This window comes from Cyprinus carpio, chromosome B12 (genome assembly GCF_018340385.1).
Source record: "Cyprinus carpio isolate SPL01 chromosome B12, ASM1834038v1, whole genome shotgun sequence".
NCBI lineage: Eukaryota > Metazoa > Chordata > Actinopteri > Cypriniformes > Cyprinidae > Cyprinus > Cyprinus carpio.
Window position 1 is genome coordinate 12801913 of NC_056608.1, and position 22206 is coordinate 12824118.

The 22206-nt window shown below is 35.3% G+C and overlaps 1 protein-coding gene across 1 annotated transcript; it reads right to left on the bottom strand.

The window, feature by feature from the left end:
* Positions 1-49: 49 nt before the first annotated feature.
* LOC109099175 (vesicle-fusing ATPase-like) lies at positions 50-21338 on the bottom strand. Its single transcript, XM_042735419.1, has 22 exons — positions 21216-21338; positions 18689-18774; positions 18473-18572; positions 17919-17958; positions 17153-17319; positions 16966-17069; positions 16790-16869; positions 15848-16003; positions 13352-13551; positions 11230-11395; positions 11065-11139; positions 10789-10976; positions 10178-10273; positions 9667-9823; positions 7937-8070; positions 7734-7800; positions 7426-7505; positions 5604-5738; positions 5268-5381; positions 3446-3501; positions 3286-3350; positions 50-1138 (listed from the first exon to the last, which is right to left on the bottom strand). The coding sequence occupies exons 1-21, from the start codon at positions 21225-21227 to the stop codon at positions 3314-3316; spliced, it is 2250 nt and encodes a 749-aa protein (XP_042591353.1). The 5' UTR covers positions 21228-21338; the 3' UTR covers positions 50-1138; positions 3286-3313.
* Positions 21339-22206: the final 868 nt, after the last annotated feature.

Here is a 22206-nt window from a genome sequence, read left to right on the forward strand (position 1 = left end):
GTGCAAATTCCGATTTGAAGCTTGTGACATAAATAACGGCAGTCATTTATTGCCATCTTAAAACCGCATTTTAATCAGGAAATCATTGAAGACATTATTTATATTTATATTTAATAGGAAATTCACGGTTCATGCCATTAAAATATCATTTATAGTCCAAATGTTTGACAATAAAGGCAGCTACTACAAGTGTGTGTGACATGCAATCCAAGTTGCAAAGATCCAAAATGTATACAAACCTCAAATTTTATATTTAAATGTGGTTCAATCACTATGACTTTCACAGTTCAACAGTAAAAGACATAAAGGGGTCATAATGTTTTGAGAGAGAAAGAATGCATATAAGAGACATAACAGAGAAAGAAGAGGAGAATTCAAGGCCAATGTGAACTATCCAGGCACTTTTGGCAGACTTGCAGAGGTGAGGTAGGTTGCGGGTTTCTGTCCTGTACACAATGCTTAAGGCCACTATGTTACCCATTAGACTGGGGCGAGGGGCTGAGACCAAGACCTTTCTATGTTCCTGACATGGAATGTCCCGAGTGACATACCATACGGCTAAAAACAAACAAACTAAAAAAATTCAAAAATGTTTCTACATTTTTCTAGCCAGAAAACAATAAAGCAATAAACAAACTGCAACAATATACTGGCATGCAAAGGCACAGGAGTGAGCATTTCAATATTGTTATTGGCAGGCACTAACTGTTTAGATAATAAGTCCATCCATGACAAAGAGAAAAGCGAGCAGAGGATTTGGTCAGAGATTTTTACCATTGCTAAATTCACACATCCCAGTAAGGACAATTTTAGGAGTAAGGCATTATTGACAGGAATAAATACATATAAATATGATACATTTTATATATAAAAACACATAACAGGTCTTTATATACATGCATGTACCATTTCAAAATTCCTGATGTCATAAGACACCTGAGGCACTATGCAAATACGAGTCCCTTTGCACTTGTAGTGAGGAATCAAGGAGCTAGCGTGTCTGCATTTGTCATGGAAACATGCCGAACACTTTACTTAAGGAAAGTGAGGGATAGAGAGATATGCTGTAGGTATGTCTGCTCTCTCTCTCTCTGTCTCTCAAGTGCACTCAGTGTTTTCCTGACTCCTTTAACAGCTTCTGAAATACATGGCAGAAAACACAAACAGGAAACCTTATGAAAAAGTGTACATGTGCAATGTGAATGAATGAAAGCTAAAACATAGATGATAAAAATTAAATAAAAAATCTTATTTTCATAATAACATCCATGGTGTCATTTTGAATAATTTAACAATGTATATTATTTAAAACAAAAGATATAAATAAATAAAACATGCACTATCATTCAGAAGATTTTTTTAACGTATTTGAAACAAGTCTCTTAAGCTCATCAAGGTTACATTTTTGTTGATCAACAGTAAAACAGTGAAACAGTCAACTTGTGAAATATGATTTCATTTTAAAATAACTGTTTTCTATTTGAACAGATTTTAAAATGCAATTTATTCTTGTGATGGCAAAACTGAATTGTCAGCAGCCATTACCCCAGTCTTCAGTGTCACATGATCCTTCAGAAATCATTTTAATATGCAGCTTTCTAGCTCAAGTAGCATCACTTGATCACTTGCATTTTTTTCTAACAGTGGAGATAGCTTAAAATACGCCGTCATTTTTGCTCATAATTTTAAACTGTAAAGGGTCTACTTTTATTTGCGTGTTCTCACAATATCAACAAAATGTTGTGCTTTTATAAAATAAAGAAAACAAACAGGATGCGTTTTCTGCCGTCTTGGTCTTGAACAGGAGCGCTTCACAATGATGAACCGAAACTCAGCAAACTGCCTCACAGACATGATAAAATATATAGAAAGAATTAAACTACTTTAAAACGAAACTCTTTCATTATGTAATCCATACAGATGCAACTCTATTTTGTAGTCCGTGCATTGAGTATATGTAAAGTTGTTTTTTTTATTAGGAGTTGTTTATTTTTTTCTTAAATATAATTGTTGGGTGTATTATAAAACAAGCCCGATTATAATTTGCGTTTTATTTTATAATTCTATACAATTAAAAAAATAAAACAAATTATTATGGCATATATGTAACACTTTGTCCTATATTTGTATAGCTGCTCATGTTTTCTGATTTTTAATGTTGCTCTGTTCTGAATACCTTAAAATAAAAAGGATTTGCTGCAATGCAATTTTTCTGTGAATTATTTATTAGCCTATTTTTTTTCCATGCAGCAAATGCCTTAAAAACAGCTTTAAAAATTACTTTATAGCATTCCAGACGCTTTTAAAGAACTTTTCACTATAATTTTTACGGGTAGCTTGAATTGTCAAAAACATTGTCATGAATTCATTGTATTCCCATTTGTAAAATAGCCTACAAATTAATTGTTGTAGGCTAACCCAATCTCATGAAAGTGCATATAGCACAATTTTCTGTTTCTATTTGGCATAATATTTATATGCAGAAACTGACTTTGGCATGCAAATGACTGATAAATTCATAATTAATGGCATGGCTGGTTCAGTCGACAGAAATATGGGACACAGAGGCCTATAATAACTGCTGAAATGTTTGCAGGGCAAATCTCAGGTCAGTCTGAGCACTCATGGTATGCAAAGTGCGTCCAGCCGTACACGTGCAGGTGCCACATTACAGTACATACTGTATTTTAAATGCAGCAACTGATGTTTGTGATGTTGTCTAAATGTCCAGTATTTGATAATCTCTAAACTGTCCACAGAAGCTGAAATTATAATATTGAAATACTGACAGCCAAATGTGATCCTGGATCACAAAACCAGTCATAAGGGTCAATTTTTTGAAATTCAGATTTATACATCATCTGAAAGCTGAATAAATAAGCTTTCCATTGATGTATGGTTTGTTAGGACAATATTTGGCTGAGATACTACTATTTAAAAATCTTGAATTTGAGGGTGAAAAATTCAATAATAATAATAAATTAAAATATTGAGAAAATTGCCTTTAAAGTTGTCCGAAGGAAGTCCTTACCAATGCATATTACTAATCAAAAATTAAGTTTTGATATATTCATGGTAGGAAATTTACAAAATATCTTCATGGAACATGATCTTTACTTAATATCCTAATGATTTTTGGCATAAAAGAAAAATCGATTATTTTGACCCATACAGTGTATTGTTGGCTATTGCTACAAATATACCCGTGCTATTTAAGACTGGTTTTGTGCTCCAGGGTCACAAATGTGTAAAAAGTTAGGCTTGGTAACTACTTGTCAGTCTTACCAAAACAGCCTTGGGTTGTCAGGCTAGACTATAAGACTACATGGCCACGTTTGTCAGAGCCCAACCTGGAAAACAACATAAACAACATATTAATGATAACAATCAATATGATAAAGAAGGACAATCCATTTGAAACCAAACAACCATAAAATAGACTTACGCTCCTTCTTCTCTCAGCAGTGCCAAGAACTTGTTAACTCTGTATTCCAAAGGCATCTGAAAAACAATATAGAAAAACACCCACAGGAGAGGTGAAAAATTACGAATAAAAGTGAAATCAGAAAAGAAAAAAAACTCTTTGTTAGTTACACTGCTGTAAAGTCCTTGCAAGCCCTCTTTTCTGGAAAGTTCTGAGATGTTGAAAAGACAAAAACCTTCTCAGCTATGTAAAGCCTGAGGGGTTCAGAGGGGCCCTGAGTTTGTCTGTGAGGAGTTGTGAAGGGGCAACAGTAAATGGCCATCGGGAAAGGGAAGTGACATGGCTACCTGTGTCACCCAGGACAGGAAGAGTGCTAAACAAACCAGTAATGATCCCCCAGCATTCTATTATTATTTGGTGAAATTTACATGAAGTAAAAATAAATCATCTCAGATTATTTTTATTGTACGATTCATTTCCTTATGGTTTCATGAATTGTCTAAGGAAAGATTAATTAAGGAGCTGCACAGGTTTAATCTAAGTCCTGAACTAAATTGTGCTGTTAACTTTCCTTTATAGACTAGAATGTGATTTAAGGACAGAGTAGAGCTCTGAGGAGGGAGACGGCACCAAGGAGGAAAATTAATGAAGGTGTATGCAATATAACTTCGCTTTTCAATTGCCTGGGGCTGTTGGAGAAGTGGAAATTACTGAAAGAACAGAGGGAATGGAAGGAAAACGCAGTGCGGCTGTGTGCAGCATGTCCCGGCAGACTCTGTCTCATTCCTCTCTGAGGGGAAGCACTCAGCGCTGCCACATTACTGCATACCACACCAATTACACAGCATCCAGCACAAACACCACTGCAACTCCAATTACGCCACCACAAAAACAAAACAACACTAACAAACATGACTATAATTCTCATTAAACAAGACCAGCAATAATCTAGAACTATAACGGTTTAAAAAAAGAACTGGAATATTTTCTAAAATACAGGTTTTCAAAAGACTCAACATTGGCTTAATAAAGCACAACAGTGACTGGCCAGTTTGTCAGTGGCCTTGGTTCCAGAAGTATTTTTCCTATTATTTTCTCCACAGGGATTTCAAGAATGTCTTCAATAAAGAGTTCTAACCAACCTTGTCTGAGGTGGATCACATCATCACAATCACTGAAGTAAAAACAAGGTTTTTTTTTAATCAAAAACTTAAACGATAAAGCTGTTTTCTGTTTTAATATATTTATAAATGTAAGTTATTCCTGCGATGGCCAAGCTGAATTTTCAGCAGCAATTTCTCCAGTCTTCAGTGTCACATGATCATTCAGAAATCATGCTGATTTGGTGCTCAAGGAACATTTCTAATCATTATCAATGTTGAAAACTGTGGAGATTTTTGGATGAATAGAACGTTCAAAAGAACAGTATTTATTTGAAATAGTACCTTTTTTCTTTAGATTTTTTTAATAAAAGCAATATTTTGTATCATTTTTTTTAGATTTAATAATATATAATTTGAACAGTATTAAAAGGCATTAAGCAGCTAACATTATTGCAGGATTTTTGAGAACAGTCTGTGTTGGCAGGGAAAGTGAAAGGCTTCAATCAACTCCAGAAGCGGGCCATAATCACCAAATAACATGCAGATGAGGAATATGGAGTTCTGTTTATTTGTGTGCGTCGAGAGAGAAGGCGCATCTGGAGGGGCTTGTTTTCATTACGATGCCATAAAGTAACTGAATTTGACATTTTCTCAAACCGCAGAAGATTTCGCAGGAAAAGCTGTGACTCAGAGAGTCGTCTAGACGACCGGCAGGGTGAAAAGGTCTTTCAGCATCTCACCTGCAGTGACATCTCAATGAGCATCTGCAGCTTCTTAATGCCGAGCCACACCGTTTGTCCTTTCACCTGTTTGGCAATAGTTGCTCGCTCTTCTTCCTGGAAGCCTCCGAGGAGCTGAACCACACAGAAGAAAACAAACAGCCAGTTGTAACATAACAGTCAAAAACTATGATCAGAATTTGAAATGTACATTTAGTTCACCCAAAGTTTTGATAATTTTGATAATGTAGATGCCTTAAAAATGAATGTATCAAATATGATACACTAGGCTTTATAAAGTTAAGTGTCCAAAACCTTTTGGGGCAACTGCCCTCTTTGCGTTTCTAAGAGCCTCACCTCCAGGGCCTCCATGAGATGTTGTCCATTAGAGATGTTAGGGATGTGAATTGTAGTGCTGAAAGAGTCCAACATGCCCATCTCCTGCAGAACATCCTTCCGGCTAGTTGTGCCAAGAATCAGCAACTTACGACCCTGCAGTGTAAATACGAGCAAACGTGTAAAATGATTTGGTTTAGAAATTATTGTAATATTTTTTAACACTGAAGGTCGGAATTTCTCACTGAAGAACTTTCGAGATGTGCTACTACAGCCATGCTATGGTGCTATCTACGTGAAGTAAAGAGGTGGGCCATTCCCAGAGGCCCCAGCGAGCAGAGGGGATTATGGGTTGCCCCCCTGTGGCGCCCAGTATATGCTAGTGCATGCAGATGAGGTGCCACACAGGCAGCAGGCCTGCCAGGTCTCGGCTCTCTCACAAACCCTTTCTATCAACTCACCCAAGACCCGACTCCCTGCTGAGTGCTGCTCTATACAGTCCTGATCTGGAGGAACAGACTCTCAGCTATTCAAAACACCTTACAAACACAGCACAACACCTATTGCTACCCAACATACACACTCACTGCCACCAGGCAAGAAGACACAACAGTAGCTTGTTGGGGGACCTCTACGCTACGAAAATCACTACTGCAGCAAAAAGTTTTCAAATGGAGCCAAAATATAAATGTAGATTTTGGTTGTTTAAATCACACGTGTGACTGCATAGAAAAGCGACAGGATGTTTTTTCTCAATCAAATTTGAAGTGTCTTTTGTGTCCATAATACAAATGTGTGGTACAAGTTACATACCAAAGTTTAACCAAAGGTTCTTAAACATTTGGGGTAACCACAGACTCAAAACTTGAAGGAAACATGCTCACCAAGGCTGCATTTATTGCATCAAAAAGACAGCAAATACAGAAATATTATTACAAGTTAAAATAACAGTTTTCTATTTGAATATATTTTATAACGTGATGTCAAAGCTGAATTTTCAGCATCATTACTCCAGTATTCAGTGTCACATGATCCTTCAGAAATCATTCTTATATGCTGATTTGGTATTTGTGGATCATTTCTTATTATGATCACAGTTGAAAATGGTTGTGCCGTTTCATATTTTTGTGGAAACCATTATAAATTTTTCAGGATTGTTTGATGAATCAAAAGTTTTAATTTGAAATAGATTTTTTAACATTATAAATGTCTTCAATGTAACTTGACCAGTTTAAAGCCTTCTTGCGGAATAAAAATTATATTTTTTATTTTATATTTTATATATGTTTTATGAACCTTTATGAGTTTACATTCGTTATGAAAAATTATTATTATATATGAAATTTATTATTTTTTTTTTGACTGAAGTTTTTTTTTCTTGATTTTTATGGTTTCTAAGTGTAGAGTAAATGAGTGTCATATAATATGCAAAATAAGACAACAGAAACATTTTATCGTATATTAATTTTTGCCCAATGAGTTAATAAACTGTTATGAGTTGACTACCAAATCAGCTAATTCAATATTGGCAACTTTTTATTCAGTTTAGTTATTTAATACAATTTAGTTAATTTGATATTGTAAAGTTTTATAACATCTGTTTTAGTATTATTTTTTGTGTTGGAGGTTTTTAAAACCCCTAATATTAAGGATAAAATAATAAATGATAATAGCGGATTAAAATAACTCTGATATGTCTATGAACAAAGAACAAATGTAGTGAGCGGCTTGATAGCAGTTAGAGTGACTCTTGTCTGATGGTGTTTTCTGGTTAAAAGGAGGTGCTGCTCCCTGTCTGTGGATGGCGGTACTACACGCTGGTGTGAATGTGCAACTTTCTCACCCGAGGAGGATGTTTCTTCAATAACACCAGCAGAGCCTGCAACACCAGGTTAGAGAACCGTGGCCCGATGGGAACAAAATCTGTGGAGCAGAGAAACATCAGAGATGAGAAGACAGTACTGAGTAAGTTTGATATGCATACCAAACATTACACTGTATATTGCCATCACTTCAAATCAAACAAGAACAAAAACTAGACAAGAAGACATACAGCCGCTCCGAATCCATATAAATAATAAAGAGCACAGTGATGTTTTTGTATTATCAGATTTGACAGGAAGTGCATCGTACTCGTTGTGACAGACTCACCCAGAAGTCTTTCTATATCGTCCACCACCACACAGCTCAATTGGGACTTGTAGGCATCCTCGAATATCTAAAGAGATGAAAACCATAAACCCACTATTAAAGGCAAGTGGCTGAAATATCACATCAGTAACATCCCCCATGACAACTGCTTTCAACACATACAGATCTCGTAATGTCTTAACCTACAGCGACGAGGTTGCTACCTTCTTGATGGCCTGACATTTGGCGGTCTCTGTAAAGCCGATCATTTTGTCTGGAGAGCAGATCTTGATGAAGGGGAACTGGGAGTCCTCTGCGATCTTGGCTGCCAGTGCGGTCTTACCACTGTGAGGAGACCCTGAGGGAGCAGAGAGCATTCACACTCTCAGTCATCTCAGATTGCAGCATTATGGTGCATGTTTCCTTGTGTGAACCAGAGAACTAGAGCAGGGAAGAATGCTGTTCCCTCAGTGTTTCTATGTACATGTGTGGAAAAACCTTTAAGTTACTCATAAATTTACAGTCAGCTATCCTTTTGAACAGCTGTTAGCTCTTAGATTCCATCTTCATACCCTCTCTTAGGTCTAAACAATTCACCAAATTAAAAAAAAATATGTACACAATATGTATTTGTGGAATCATCAAATCTCAAATGCTGTTATGTAATTAATTAAAGGGGTCATATGACTTTGCTAAAAAGGACATTATTTTGTGTGTTTGGTGTAATGAAATGTTTAAGGTTTATGTACTGTTTTAAGGTTCTGAAACACATTGGATTTTTACATGTCTACGTTGATTGTTCCAGGCGTTTGTGATTGGCCTCTATGGAAAATGTTACGCCCCTTAAAATCACATAAACATTAAAACCCTTTAAATAAACGTTATGAGTTGTGTCCTCTTTTGGAAAGCCAAATAAAGTAGTTTCGCTTTCTCTACGTAACAGCGTCACACACCGCTGCGGCATTATGCAAATCTTCCCACATAGTGACGTAGAAGTAGAACGAGCCGTTTTAGGGGGTGTGTGTCTTACTTTTATAAAGAATATCTCTTTGATTTGATACTTTAGTCTTTGCAGCTTTACAGATCTTCTTTATGCACCAAGAGCTTGTAACCATTGATAGTTTATAGTATTCATTGATATAGGATTATTTGATGCCTCAAGATATTTGTACCTAAGAATTCATGTAGAGAAGAATTAAGAGTGAAGTGCAGCACTGTGTTCATTTACATGTTAGCAGCTCATGATCCAGTGTTTTAAGTGTCTCAGAGTGGCTTTGTTCACAGTAAATATTGCTCCAAACTTCTATCTATTCTGGGTTATGGTCCTTTAAAACAGGCATTTAGGAAAACAATAGGAGCCACTCATTTACCAGATTTGTAACAAGAAGCGTTTAACATATCAAAAATGACAGAAGTTAAGACAGAACTATTAAAATTGTTACTTTACAGTTATTGTTGTATCATTTTTTTAAATAGTCATTATTTATTTCACAGTGAAATAGGATTACAATAGTATTTTTTTTATTTAATCATAAATGGTAATAATAAGAATTGTAATAATAACAATTCTTTTTAATTATTCAATAATTATACTTTTATAACTATATTAAAATATAAAAATTATTATTATAAATTAATATTTTATATATATATATATATATATATTATTCTTGATTAAATATTTGAATTGATTGATTTAAATTGCATATATTTCATAAAAGGATTGTAATAAATCTTACAATAATATTTTGTGTATTGCTACAAAAAAAATGCTACACCAGCATCTGAACAAGGACTCGATCAGCGAATCGTTTTTTTGGGTTTTTTTTTGCTGTTTTGATGTATTAAAAAATTCAAGCTCTTAATTTGAGAGAGAGAACAGAGATTTTTTTTACTCACTAAAAAGTAAATGTAACACTGTAAAGTGTTAACACTGTTTGTGTGTAAGACTTGCCTTCTAAAAGCACAGTTACTAGCGGAGTGCGTTCACTGTTCTTGGTCTGTTGCACCAAAAGTTCTCCATCTCCCAGTATATCAGACACACCATTGCTCCATTTCACAATTCCGTTCATGATGTAACTTGAGTAATCCTCCTGATTAGTGCCAAAAGCCTTTACAGAAAAACAGAGAGAACTGCATTAAATATTAAAGCAATAAATGACTTTATTCATTGCTAAAATTATTTAATAATGCATAATAATTCGACATTTTTCTTTAACAATTCAGTCTCAGCTGGCCCATTCACAATGTAGAATGCACAAAATAATTCACCAAACATTACTTTACATTTTGGATGTAAATAATAACAACCTCAAGTCTAAGTGGGTGGTTCTTTGCCTAAATGAACTCCAATGTGGGCCAGACTTAATGCCGATAGTGAAGTTTGGCTGCATGAGATCTAATCAGGGGATTTGGATTCAACATATTATGCAAACTGAACACACAATAATTGATAGTGGACTTACAGGCTTGATGTCATTATTCAGAGCGGCCAAGAAGTCACTCCTGCTGACTTGCAGCATGTGAGCCTTTTCTGTATCCACCTCCACCTGAGTACTGGCCTACAAAGCAGAAACACACAGACTGATCCTCAAACTCATCTACTTAATCAAAAAGAATGGTCTAGAAGCAAGAAAAAGACAGACCTATTACACCTGTGCAAGCGCCATCAAATATGGGATCATTATGTGTCAACACCATCAAATATGGGCATGTGTGAGCTGCTAATACACACACACACATGCACACACACTTTGTCTAGCTACACAAAGATATCCATAGGCTTCTAAAAATAGTTTTCATATAAAGCGAGATTGAATTTGTTTACAATTCACTACCTCAAGCATTGAAACAATCTTTTCTTATACTCACATAAAAACCACAGCATTTCAAAGGTATTCAAATGTGTAACACAACATTGCTGTAATCTGACGTAAACTGCATTTTATTTGTATAATAAACCAATTTTGTAACTTGAGGTAAGTTCCAACCAGAGTTCAGAACTGATTTTGTTTAAATCAACTATAATTAGTTATGACTGTGGTGGTGTATTGTGGATGAGATGATGAGATCAGACCTTGATGTGACGGTTCATGGCAGTGGACTGGGCTGCTCGCACAAGCCCTTCCAGCTCTGCTCCGCTGTAGTTCTTGGTCTCAACAGCAAGCTCCTTAATGTCAACATCTTTGGCCAGCATGTTTGACTGACTCATTTTTGCAGTGTGGATATTCAGGATCTGAACACGGCCCGTCTCGTCAGGCAAGCCTGGAGAAGGACTAGATTAAATTAGACAACTAGTTGTTTCAGAAACCTTGAATATGTGACCTATTGAAAAGAGTCATTCCGTTCTCACCGATCTCCATTTTGACCTCCATTCTACCCGGCCTCAAGAGGGCTTCATCAATCAGGTCAGGCCTGTTGGTCATTCCTAACACAGTATGATTTAATAATGAATCAGTGAAAAAAACATGAAGCGTTGTCATTCTTTATGCTCTCTGATTCCACAGGAAGTTCTCACCAATGACCAGGATGTTGTTGAGCTGCTCTACACCATCGATCTTAGACAGTAGCTGGTTGACTACAGTGTCGTGGACCCCAGTGCTGCCTGCCATGCTGCCACGTTGTTTACAGATGGCATCAATTTCATCAAATATGATGATGTGCAGTCCACTGTTGGCCCCCAACCAAAAAGGCAAAAAACGAGACAGAAAAGGATCGTTACAGGGCACCCATCATTTTAAAATTGTCACTTGTAATATTAATATTTTTTTTTTTTGTGTTTTTGCCTTTATTATGTTAGGACAGTATATAGTCATGAAGCGAAGTGGGAGAGAGAGGGGGATGTGATCACGAAAGGTCCGCAAGCCGGGACTCGAACCTGGGACGCCCAAAGCACAACTGCACTATATGACTATCATTGCCAATATATGTTATTGTTAAAGGTGGTGACTTTAAATTTACAAATTAAAAGAAATGTTTTTTGTTTTGTTTTTTTACACATTAAAACTATTTAAAAGGTATTTATTAAAAGCACTTATAACACTAATAAATGAAAGTAATAAGCAAATAATATACTATTACTATATTATCAATTATTTGAATTTGTTTGTCAAATTCATCAAAAGTTTCATTGCTTGTCAGTACTATATTTTTGTTTGTTTTTTTAAATGTATTTCTATTGAACTTTTATATCAATTTTAGTAATTTTAGTATTTAAATGTATACTTAGGTAAACGTAAATTTATTTTATGGCTTTTTCCACTGCATGGTACGGCGTGGTACTGTTCACTTTTGGGGGGATTTCCACTGGGTACAGTACCTGGTACCTGGTTGAGGTTCCAGCTGAACCGTGCCGTTACCAAAACGTGACGTGTAAACTCTTTTGATCACGGATTGGCCGGACAGAATCGTCACTACCTGCGTCACTGAACTTGCGACACAAAAACAAAGGAACCGCTAGATTTAAATCAGCACAGCTAGAGAAGGATCAAACGCAACTGTTTTGACCGAATGCAACTTTTATTAACAACCAAAAAGTTTCGTTGTCTGTTGCGGAAGTAGTATTTTACCACGCAGGAAAAGCGCCATTAGTTAGTTGCCAAGACCTTGTGTACATTTTAATTTAACTTAAGTGTTTTAAAAAAAAAAAGGTAGTCAAATATTTATATTAATTATAAATGTAATTAATATAAATTTAATTAATTATAAATTATTTATTTTTTATTTTATTACCACTTTATTTAAAATAATGAATTTTTTTAACAGTTTTTTAGTTTGTTTTAGTTAACAGTAAAGCCACAGAACAGAACAGAATGCAATTTAATAGCAGAATAGATAGCCTTAAAGAAAAAGAAAAAGTCAGGTTAAATGACAAGCCTAAAAACTCTAATTTTGTTTTGATGTCCTCTTAAAAACTTGCGCGCACCGTTCTCTTGAGCTCCCTGCTTAAATGCCAGGTTGGTGAATGGACTGTGACTGTATAAACTCTGTGACAATGGCCCACAATTAAGAGTTATCTTCTTCATCTGGGAGGCTGTCAGAGGCTAGGTCGTAACATTTAGCACAGATGGGAGGCCAGTATGAGTGTGCGTGGCCTCCCGTGAGTCAGGGTGAGGGGTTAGAGATAGCCGAACACTCTCATTAAGAGGTGACGAGTGAGCTCTTCAACGTCATGTAGTCACACTGTCTACCAACACAACATCACACTCAAGCACGGCCAGAACCAGCAGTTCACTGCCAACACTTCTTGACACATCACCCTTGGAAAAAAACAAACTATAATAATGTTCTAAGCAAACACTAGGCCATTTACAGTAATTCAGTAAATATATTTCAGCAATTTGGAGTTATTTGTAGAGCTGCTGGAGGGCCCAAAACTGGGAACAGCATCCTTCGTACTAATCTTTTTTTTTTTTTTTTTTTGACTGTTGACAAAGCAACCTTTCTTTAAAGTGTCAAATATTGGTGGGTTCCGTCACAGAGCCAGATGAATGTAAGGTTGTGCAAAACGTCTGTATGGCCTTTCTAAGATAACAGTGATTTGTGAAGTGCATGAAAGAATGGAGGTTTTCCTAAGGGTGTAATGTTTAATAATTTGCATGAAATCTCTTTTCCCTGCTTCTTCTTTCCTGGTTTCTTACCCTCTTCTGTTCTTCCTCTGCATCAGCAAACAGCTTTCTGATGTTGGCCTCTGACTCGCCCACATATTTGTTGAGAATCTCTGGCCCGTTGACCACTTTCGGCTCTCTGGCATTCAGCATTTTACCAATCTGGCGCGCCATCAGGGTTTTACCACAGCCGGGCGGCCCAAACAACAAGATCCCCTTCACGTGTTTACAGCCTGTGGAAAGAGTCAAAACCAGAGGGTATGAAACATAAGAGATTACAAAATGGTATAAGCATCAATGACAAACTGTATAAGAGTGTTCACAATAAATAAAAGGAAAAGTCTTTTAAGAAACGAGTTTAAAACATGCCAAACTCATGTCAAGTGGTATAACCAAGTAAAAAGACAACATTTTTTCCTTACACTTTGAATACATGTCAACTTAATTTTTCTTTTTTTTTGCTAAATAAATACATTGTTGTTAAAGTTTTTTTTTAAATCTCTTATTCTCATCAAATCTGCATTTATTTGATCAAAAACACAGTAAAACTTTATCAATGTAATACATCCTTGCTGAGTAAAAAATAAAAAACTAATCCCATATATAAAGCACACACAAAAAGTATGGCGAAGTGTCTAATACATCTGTTTTCAAAGCAGCACAGGGGTCTTTTTGATGAGCAGTGGCATTTCTCAGACAAGAGCCCTGTTTTTGGTTAACAACATCTGCTGGCTGCCATTTGGAGAGAGCGGGAAGGCTGGAGATAACCAGCAGGCCTGAGATGAGAATCAGTATGGCCATTTGCTCCTGATGACAGATTCAGGTTGAGGGAGGGCAGGCTTCCAGACTTTTCACGGAGGAGAAAAACGAGGCTGTGGCTGAGCAGACCGAAATGACCTTTAGCTGGTGGGAGTTTTGGGAGAAACTGGGTGTATTGGTGTAAACTCCCACCCAAGCACTGTCAGACAATAACATACTCAGAGACACACACCCGCACCTTCCTTCAGCACCTGGGCTCCAAAACCAACCCCAATTAGGTGCTCACCTTTGCGCTATCAAGACCTGCCATCTCATTAGAGCAGCCAGCTGCCCGAGCCAGAGGCCGACTCCTGCAGCCATCACACCACAAAGGTCATCTCTCGCTCTCTCTCACACACACACACACACTGCACTCTGAAGGCTCTCTGTGTATGTGTGTCATCTAGCAGCTTCATAACTGTTCATTTTCAATGTAAAACAACAAAGTTCATAGTTTCAGATTGTTTAGCTGGACAATGCTTTAAAGAAAAACCCATTTGAAACGTACAAAAAAAAACTATACTAGGTGCTGACGGGGTGTTCGAGGCGCTTGCTATGCTGTTGGTGGATGATTATTAGGGTATTTTGGGTTTATTCAAACTCCTAAATCTTAAAAATGAGCAACAGTAATAATGATGCTTGACTTAGCACATTTAAACATTCTTGTGCAAAGTTTGGCAAGTTCAGAATGGTATAAAATGATAATTAAACCACAAACTAAGTGTTAACAGTTATGGATAAATCAACTGAAACCACATGTACGCAAAAACCACACGCTCCTGGTGGCCTTAGAAAAAATGGATTGTGTTCAGCTGAAATATTTCGTTAGAATTATTAGAAATTTAACAACTAAGCAATACAAGAAATAAGTCATTCTTGTTTCAGAGTAACAGTGCGACAGTAGGCAGAGGTCCAAAACACATTCAAATGTACTCCAGGTCCAAAAAAAAAAAAAAAAAAGTTTTAATTTAAATTCAAAATTAAATTAGGTTATGTTGTGTGGAAAGTCCTTATATATTATGCTAATATTTCACCGTTGACATGTGCTTCCTCATTTAGGAATGAGCACCTGTTGAAAATCTGTACGAAATTCAGTGTGAGAACATTTTTTTGCACACAAGTAAGAACACTTGTTCACAATTACTGGCAAAAGACACCCAGTGTCTAAAAGCTGAGAACTGTACGTAGACAGCAGTTTCAACTGAAAATGATTAGAATACATTCTCTGCAGGAGTCAATCTGATGGGAATGTGTCTGCTGGATAGCATCTTTAACAACTGTTTATCTGTATAAAGGCTGAATATTAATCATAAACACACAATCAGACTGCAGTCTGAGGATATAATTCAAACTAGGCTTTTGACCGTAAGCCAGAGGCAAAGGAGAAGACAAGGATGTTTTTTTTAACAGAGCAATTCTCTTATTTATGGTTAGGATGAGGTGCTGGGAGGGTCTGAAAACTGTCTGTCCAAACTCTTATATATTTTGGCTTTGTCCTCTTTCTTTCAAACTGTATGTTTCATGTCGCCCACAACATGCTGTGCCTCTGCCTCACTGGCCATTTAAATAGAGAGGGATTTGTTTTTCCAAGAGACAAACAAGGGCGCCATGCACTTTTTATGTTTTGAGGGAGCACTAGTGGCGGTCCTGGACCACTTGGTACCCAAAGAAAGCTAAGAAAAGAAGTTACAGTTTTCCCTTCAAAGTGCCAGAGGGAGAGAAGAGACTCACCCATCTGCTCCACTATGTCTGGAGGAAAGACTCGCGAGGCGAAGGCCCGACGGAAGATGTCTGAGAACTCCTTGTCCAGGCCTCCGATGCCCATTCGCTCAAAGTTCCAGTCTGGGTTGATGATGGACTGCCGAGAACCTCTGGTCTTTGCTTTTCCTGGAGAAAAATTACCAAACTTTTTTTAAGGTTATACCACATGTCATATATTCAGTTGAGTAGAGGTGACAATTAAGTGAGGTGGCTGAAGTCAAACCATGTGTTCTGACTGCCATCTAGTGGTGCAGCTTGGCTGTTACACTATTTGAAGCATATGAATTGAATTGAGGCAAAGCCAATGACTGAGACACTGGATATAATTGTATGAAATATTTATCAATGGGAAAGTAAACCTTTGTTTTGAGGGATAAATATAAGATCTGTGGCAAACTTGCTGTTCTTAAAACACTGTGGAGTTGCTGAGGAGCAAAGACTAAAAATAGAGGTGGTAGTGAATGTTAATGGAAAGTAATGGAAAGTTTCTTCTTTCGGTTAGATGGACATTAATGTGTGTGCAGTTAGTACTCATTTTGTAATGTAAATGGATAGTAATGTTTTTTTTGTTATTTCTGTTTTGTTGACATTAATGTGTGTGCAGTTAGTACTCATTTGATGATTTAACAAAGTGCTAACACGTCCTGCAAGTAAAAGCATGTGACATATTTCACCCCAACTCACAAGAATAGGTGACCTATCAAGTTAGCAGCGATTTATGATAAAGACTATTTATCAGCAGCAGCTGACAATATTGGATTAACCATGACCGGTCCTTAGATTAATAAATCTAGACTAAACACTGAACTAAATACTGTATGTACTGTATTAGAAAGTATTCTGAAGACTCATACACATATTGCATATGTCAGAGCCATAATAGTGGTGTGTGTTTACAAGTTAAACACTAACCAATCAAATTGAGAGACGAGGTCTCTGATTTCTCAAAAATCACCTGACTGTTCCCGTGCAACAGTCCAATCTCAATCTGAAAAAGACAAATAAAGACAAACCACATTAAAGCCATATGAATAAGTATGCAAGCCACAAGTATGTAAGTTTAAGTAAGGATTAATTTGATTAATTATTATTTTTTTATATTGTTTTTTTTGCTTGTGATTTTGTTGGTTTTAATGGTGTTGATATCTTTTATGAGCAGTGCAAAGAGCTTATCACAGTAGCTGAAGACAAACTGCCAGGAAGCCAATACAGGTTTAACTATACTTCATTAGGTTTGGGTATGAGGTTCATTTGGTTAGTGCTTTGCTGGCTCACCTGCTGGCCTATGCTAAAGGCCTGTGCGGTAAAAAACTGGATAAACTCAATCGCCATTTTATCAGAGTCGTATGGGTTGCTGTCAACACTCTTCTTCTGGAGGAAGTCGATCTCTAGCGTCATGGTTCCCACGTACTGTCTCGACGGGTCAAAGTTGTAGACACTCACTGCAAACAAGACAACAGAGGGAAGCGTACAATAAGAAAATCGTCACTGTTGACATATACTATAGTTGTTAGTCAGGGTAGACGACATTTTTAATATGATGTGAATGAAAACAAGATTTTGTGTGAAATGTGTCAAATTCTTCTTGAAAACCAAATCATCAGATCATGTCATATTAATGGCTGCTGAAAATTCATCATTCCAGTGAGAAACAAATTATATACTAATTACTAATTATGAATATATCAAATTAGTAAATAATCATTTAAAAATGTAATTTATTCATTTATATTTTTTATCACTTTTCAATATATTTATAATAAATGCAGCTGTGGTGAGCACAAGAGAAAAACTTTTAAACAATATGGTACATGCATTTCTTTTTTTTTTTGAGAACTTATCTACATTTGTGTACTTCTTGGGTTGACTTAAATATTCATTAAAGTCTCCAAATTTTTAAGCAAAATTAATTGACAATGGTTTCAAATGAAAAGTTATTAAATTCATGACTAACTGGCAAATGCAGGGAACAAACTAACTAAGTTATTGCACTATTAGTCTGCAGCCAATCAAATTCGTTTTTGTGAAACGGTACACATACCTTCCACATCCTGGTTTAGAGAGAGTCCAGCCCATTTCCTCTATGACACAGAGAGCATATCAATGAATTTCTATTATCTTGCATTTAGTATAATACAGGCCACACAATTATTATAAAGTTATTATTTGTAAGATCCTACTGCTGAAAGCAATACAATATATTTGTACAACTTTCTGTTGATAGATGGTGTTACTGTAAAGCACACTTATAACGAAATGTGTACTAAAAAGTTTCTCTAGTAGTGTTTCATTTCTTGGTCTCTTGTTGAAAAAAATATCACATCATGTCAAAAATAAGACCACTGTGAGGAAGTTACTGTAGTACCTGAGAAGTCTTTCTTCTGTCATGTTAACAGATGAAGGAGAAGCGACAAAAACAATGCAAGGCATTAAGAAATAAGCATACTGACAACAACAGTACATCTTGTACATCTACATACTAATGCAGTTCACAAGGCAGACGGCAAAAAGGTAGTTACATAAAGACATATTCAGAGAATACTGTGTGTCATGCGATGTTAGAAAAGCCTGTTTAATGATGATACAAAAGTGTACCTGAGGTAGACTGAAGGCAATGGTTCTTGGCACCACGCTTGAGTGGGTCTTCACCGTGAACACAAACTTCTGAGTGGGTGTGGTTTTAATGCTCAAATGTCTATTAATCAAAAAACAAGAAAGAAAAGAAAACTATTTGACACATGCATTCTGACAGTATGTGTTTAAATATAACAACATCTCTGGTTTCTGATTCATTACACATCAAATACTCACTGCCCAGATTTAAAGTCCTTCTCACTTGCAACCACACAGTTTGTGAGAGACAGTTCATCTGTCGGGCATCTCGCGGCTTGCATCAGCTGTACAGGAAAGAAGAAAAAAAAACAAAAAAAGCACAGAAGTGATGAAGTGATACCAAAATCATAAACACTGACATTTCAGCCTGGATATACACTACTAGTCAAGAGCTCAAACACATTTAATCATTTTCAGTTATTATTTTCCAGAAGCCACATTTGTCTAGATCAGATCAGTCTTTATATTTTATAGGCCAAGGACCCCCCCTCTCCCTCTATACATACACACATACACAATTTTATTAGTTTTTATTTTTTATTTTCCAGATATATATATATATATATATACACACACACACACACACACACACACACACACACACAAATATACATGCCCCTCACAGAATATGCAAAATGTAAAATAATTTTAACAAAATAAGAGGGATCAAGAAAATTACATGTTATTATTTATTTAATACTGTCCTGATTAAGCTTTTTCACATAATAGATGTTTATATATTCGCCACAAGACAAAATAACTGAATTTATAAAAATGTATAATACTATATGTGTCATTTCCTGGATAATCCACGACTGTTTTTATATTTTGTGATAGTTGTTCATGAGTCCCTTGTTGGTCCTGAGCAGTTCAACAGCCTGCTGTTCTTCAGAAAAAAGCCCCAGCTCCTGCACATTCTTTGGTTTTACAGCATCATCTGCATAAAAGCGACTGTATGATGTTGAGATCCATATTTTCACACTGAGGGCAACTGAGGGACTCATACACAACTATTACAAAAGATAGAAACGTTTACTGATGCTCCAGAAGGCAACAAAATGCATTAAGAGCCGGGGGATGTAAACTTTTGAACAGGATAATGATGTGTACATTTTTCTCATGTTTAAAGATCATATTTCTTTTCATTTGGTAATGCACTTAAGAAGCTATAGTATGTGTGTGTGTACTGTGTATATTTATTATTTATATATAAATACACACCCATGAATGTATATATTTAAGAAAAATATGTTATGTTTATATATTAAATATATTTATGTATAATATAAATTATATGAATATAAATATGTTAATACATGTAAATATTTTCAAAAAATATACTGTAAATATATACATAATAAATATACACAGTACACACACATACTATTTGAAAAAAAACTTTTATTTTGGATGTTATTAATCGCTAATAATCATTTGACAGCACTAATATATATATCTATATATATATATATAGAGAGAGAGAGAGAGAGAGAGAGATATGCATAGATATATAAATAAATAAATAAATAAATAAATATATACATACATACACACTTCTCATATTTCTCTGATTCAACAGAAACAGACACCTGACACACAAGAAGCACATACAGTGGGGTCCAAAGGTTTGAGACCACATTGAAAAGCTGTTTAATCATCATCATCATCATCATCATTATTATTTAAACCAGTAAATTTTGTGCAAATCAAATCTAGATTTGAGAACATTTTAATTTGTACATTATTTTTTTGTGTTCTTCATTATAGTAAAAATCTGTAAAACAAAATGGTTATGTCCAAAATTATATTAATATTAATTCATATAGCAAATACTATGTTGCATATAACATAACAAAAAGAAATGTATCTAATTGCTTTAATAATAAATAAAAACAAATGCAACCATTTTCTAGTGATCTCAGAAGTCCAGTTTTATTTTAGTATTATTTACATACTTTTAAAATATTTAATAATATTTTGAATTCGCTTTTATTATATTATTTATTATTTATAAGTTTAAGTCATTTAGTAATATGCTTTTTATTCCATGTTCAGTTTTAGTAGCTTTAGCACTTAAAATTATTTTATTTCACTTTGTCAAAGCAACATTTCCAATTGTAGTATAGGTTTGTTTTTTTGTTTTTGTTTTTTTGAGTTCACGTTTTTCCATCTAATATTTTTTTCTATCTTTATTTCAGTGAACGAAAATTATTTATAAAAGGTAACAATAAAAACACTGCAGACCTCTGTAATGTCCAAATCTTTATACATGACTGAAACACAACAAAGTAAAGCCTTATATTGTATATTTATTTTTATTTAGGTAGCTGAATAAATCAATAACCTTGCTGCCTGTCAAAAACAGCATTTATCTATTATAACTGTATGAGCTCTCATTCACTCTTGATTCAACTGTCTGTAGTGACAGCAGCTACAGTTATATTAACATGCATTTGCCAAAGTCACTCTTCAGACATTTATAAAGAAAGTAGCTGTCGCTTCTACATCAAAAACGGTAAATATCCTCGTGACTTTTTGTATCCGCAGCACTGTTAGTGTTTTCATGAGAAGTCATACTGTGATGTGGAACTTGTCTTCCGGTACTGCGTGAGTGTGAATGACGTGTGCAAACACAGCACGTATGAATGGAGCTGAACAGACTGTCGAAAATATGAGTTATTTCTGTGCGACACCAAAACAACTTTAATCAGAAAGAAATACTCACCCTGCCAGCCATGTCTGCGTTTCTCAGGTGATCAAGACGACTTCCGCAAGAGCAACACGACTAGACGCTGTCCCTAGCTACTATGCTGCTTTCAGCCAAACCGGAAGCGAAAATCCACCAAAATAAAAGCACGAGCTTTTTGTTATTTCATAACGAACTTTAAAATTGTATCTAAAAAAATTTAAATGTGCAATTAATTTAATGTTTCTAATATTTTTTTTATTACATGTATGGTTTAGCTCATTTGTATAAATTCTCATGTTTGCTCTGCCATAGGTCTTAACTAATTAATGCACGCCAAACTGCACATTGCCCACTAGATGGCGCCAGAGGCATATGGATTTTAACCATGAATTTCTAAGGTTCTTAAATGATCAACGTTATTAAAATTGTTCTGAAAACCTGTTGTACATAATCTTCTACATGCCTTCTAATTGATGGCTCATATTGTTTAGTAAATAAAAGTAAGCAAAAGGACTTTTAGTATAATTCTAACCAACAATTTCCCACTTAAAAGGTTGTGGTACATGTGCGCTTTTGCTGTGAAATCTTTAATGATTTTTATAAAGTAAACATAAGAATAACTTTTATAATAATAGTAATGTGTCAAGATGAACATAGCTTTAAGCAACTTGTTTACTTGATTATCCATACATCATTTTTTATTATTATTAATATATAAGTATCACCATAATACAGGACTGTCAAGGAATTAAAACTACAGATTTGATCATAAAGCTAAGCATTTAATATCATCTTACCAAGATATATTATTGGGAGAAATATAGACAAATTGATACTAATACTTATATGTATTTTATGTAAGTAGTCTGTTATACTATACCATTATAAAAATCCCACTGACTTTATTTTAGATGTTTTTTTTGTCCAAAGGTTCAATAAACTAATCCATTAAAAAAAATGTTCACAGGACAAGTCCTAATTAAAAAGGGAAGAAAATTACTCTATATCATATGTTTTTACATCAAAA

What these genes read in the sequence shown, in the direction of transcription:
- LOC109099175 (XM_042735419.1), bottom strand. An exon ending in AATGTCAGGCCATCAAGAAG is followed by an intron (nt 7,801 to 7,936) that starts GTAGCAACCTCG and finishes TCATCTCTTTAG; the next exon opens with ATATTCGAGGATGCCTACAA. An exon ending in ATCTCATGGAGGCCCTGGAG is followed by an intron (nt 5,382 to 5,603) that starts GTGAGGCTCTTA and finishes TGTGTGGTTCAG; the next exon opens with CTCCTCGGAGGCTTCCAGGA.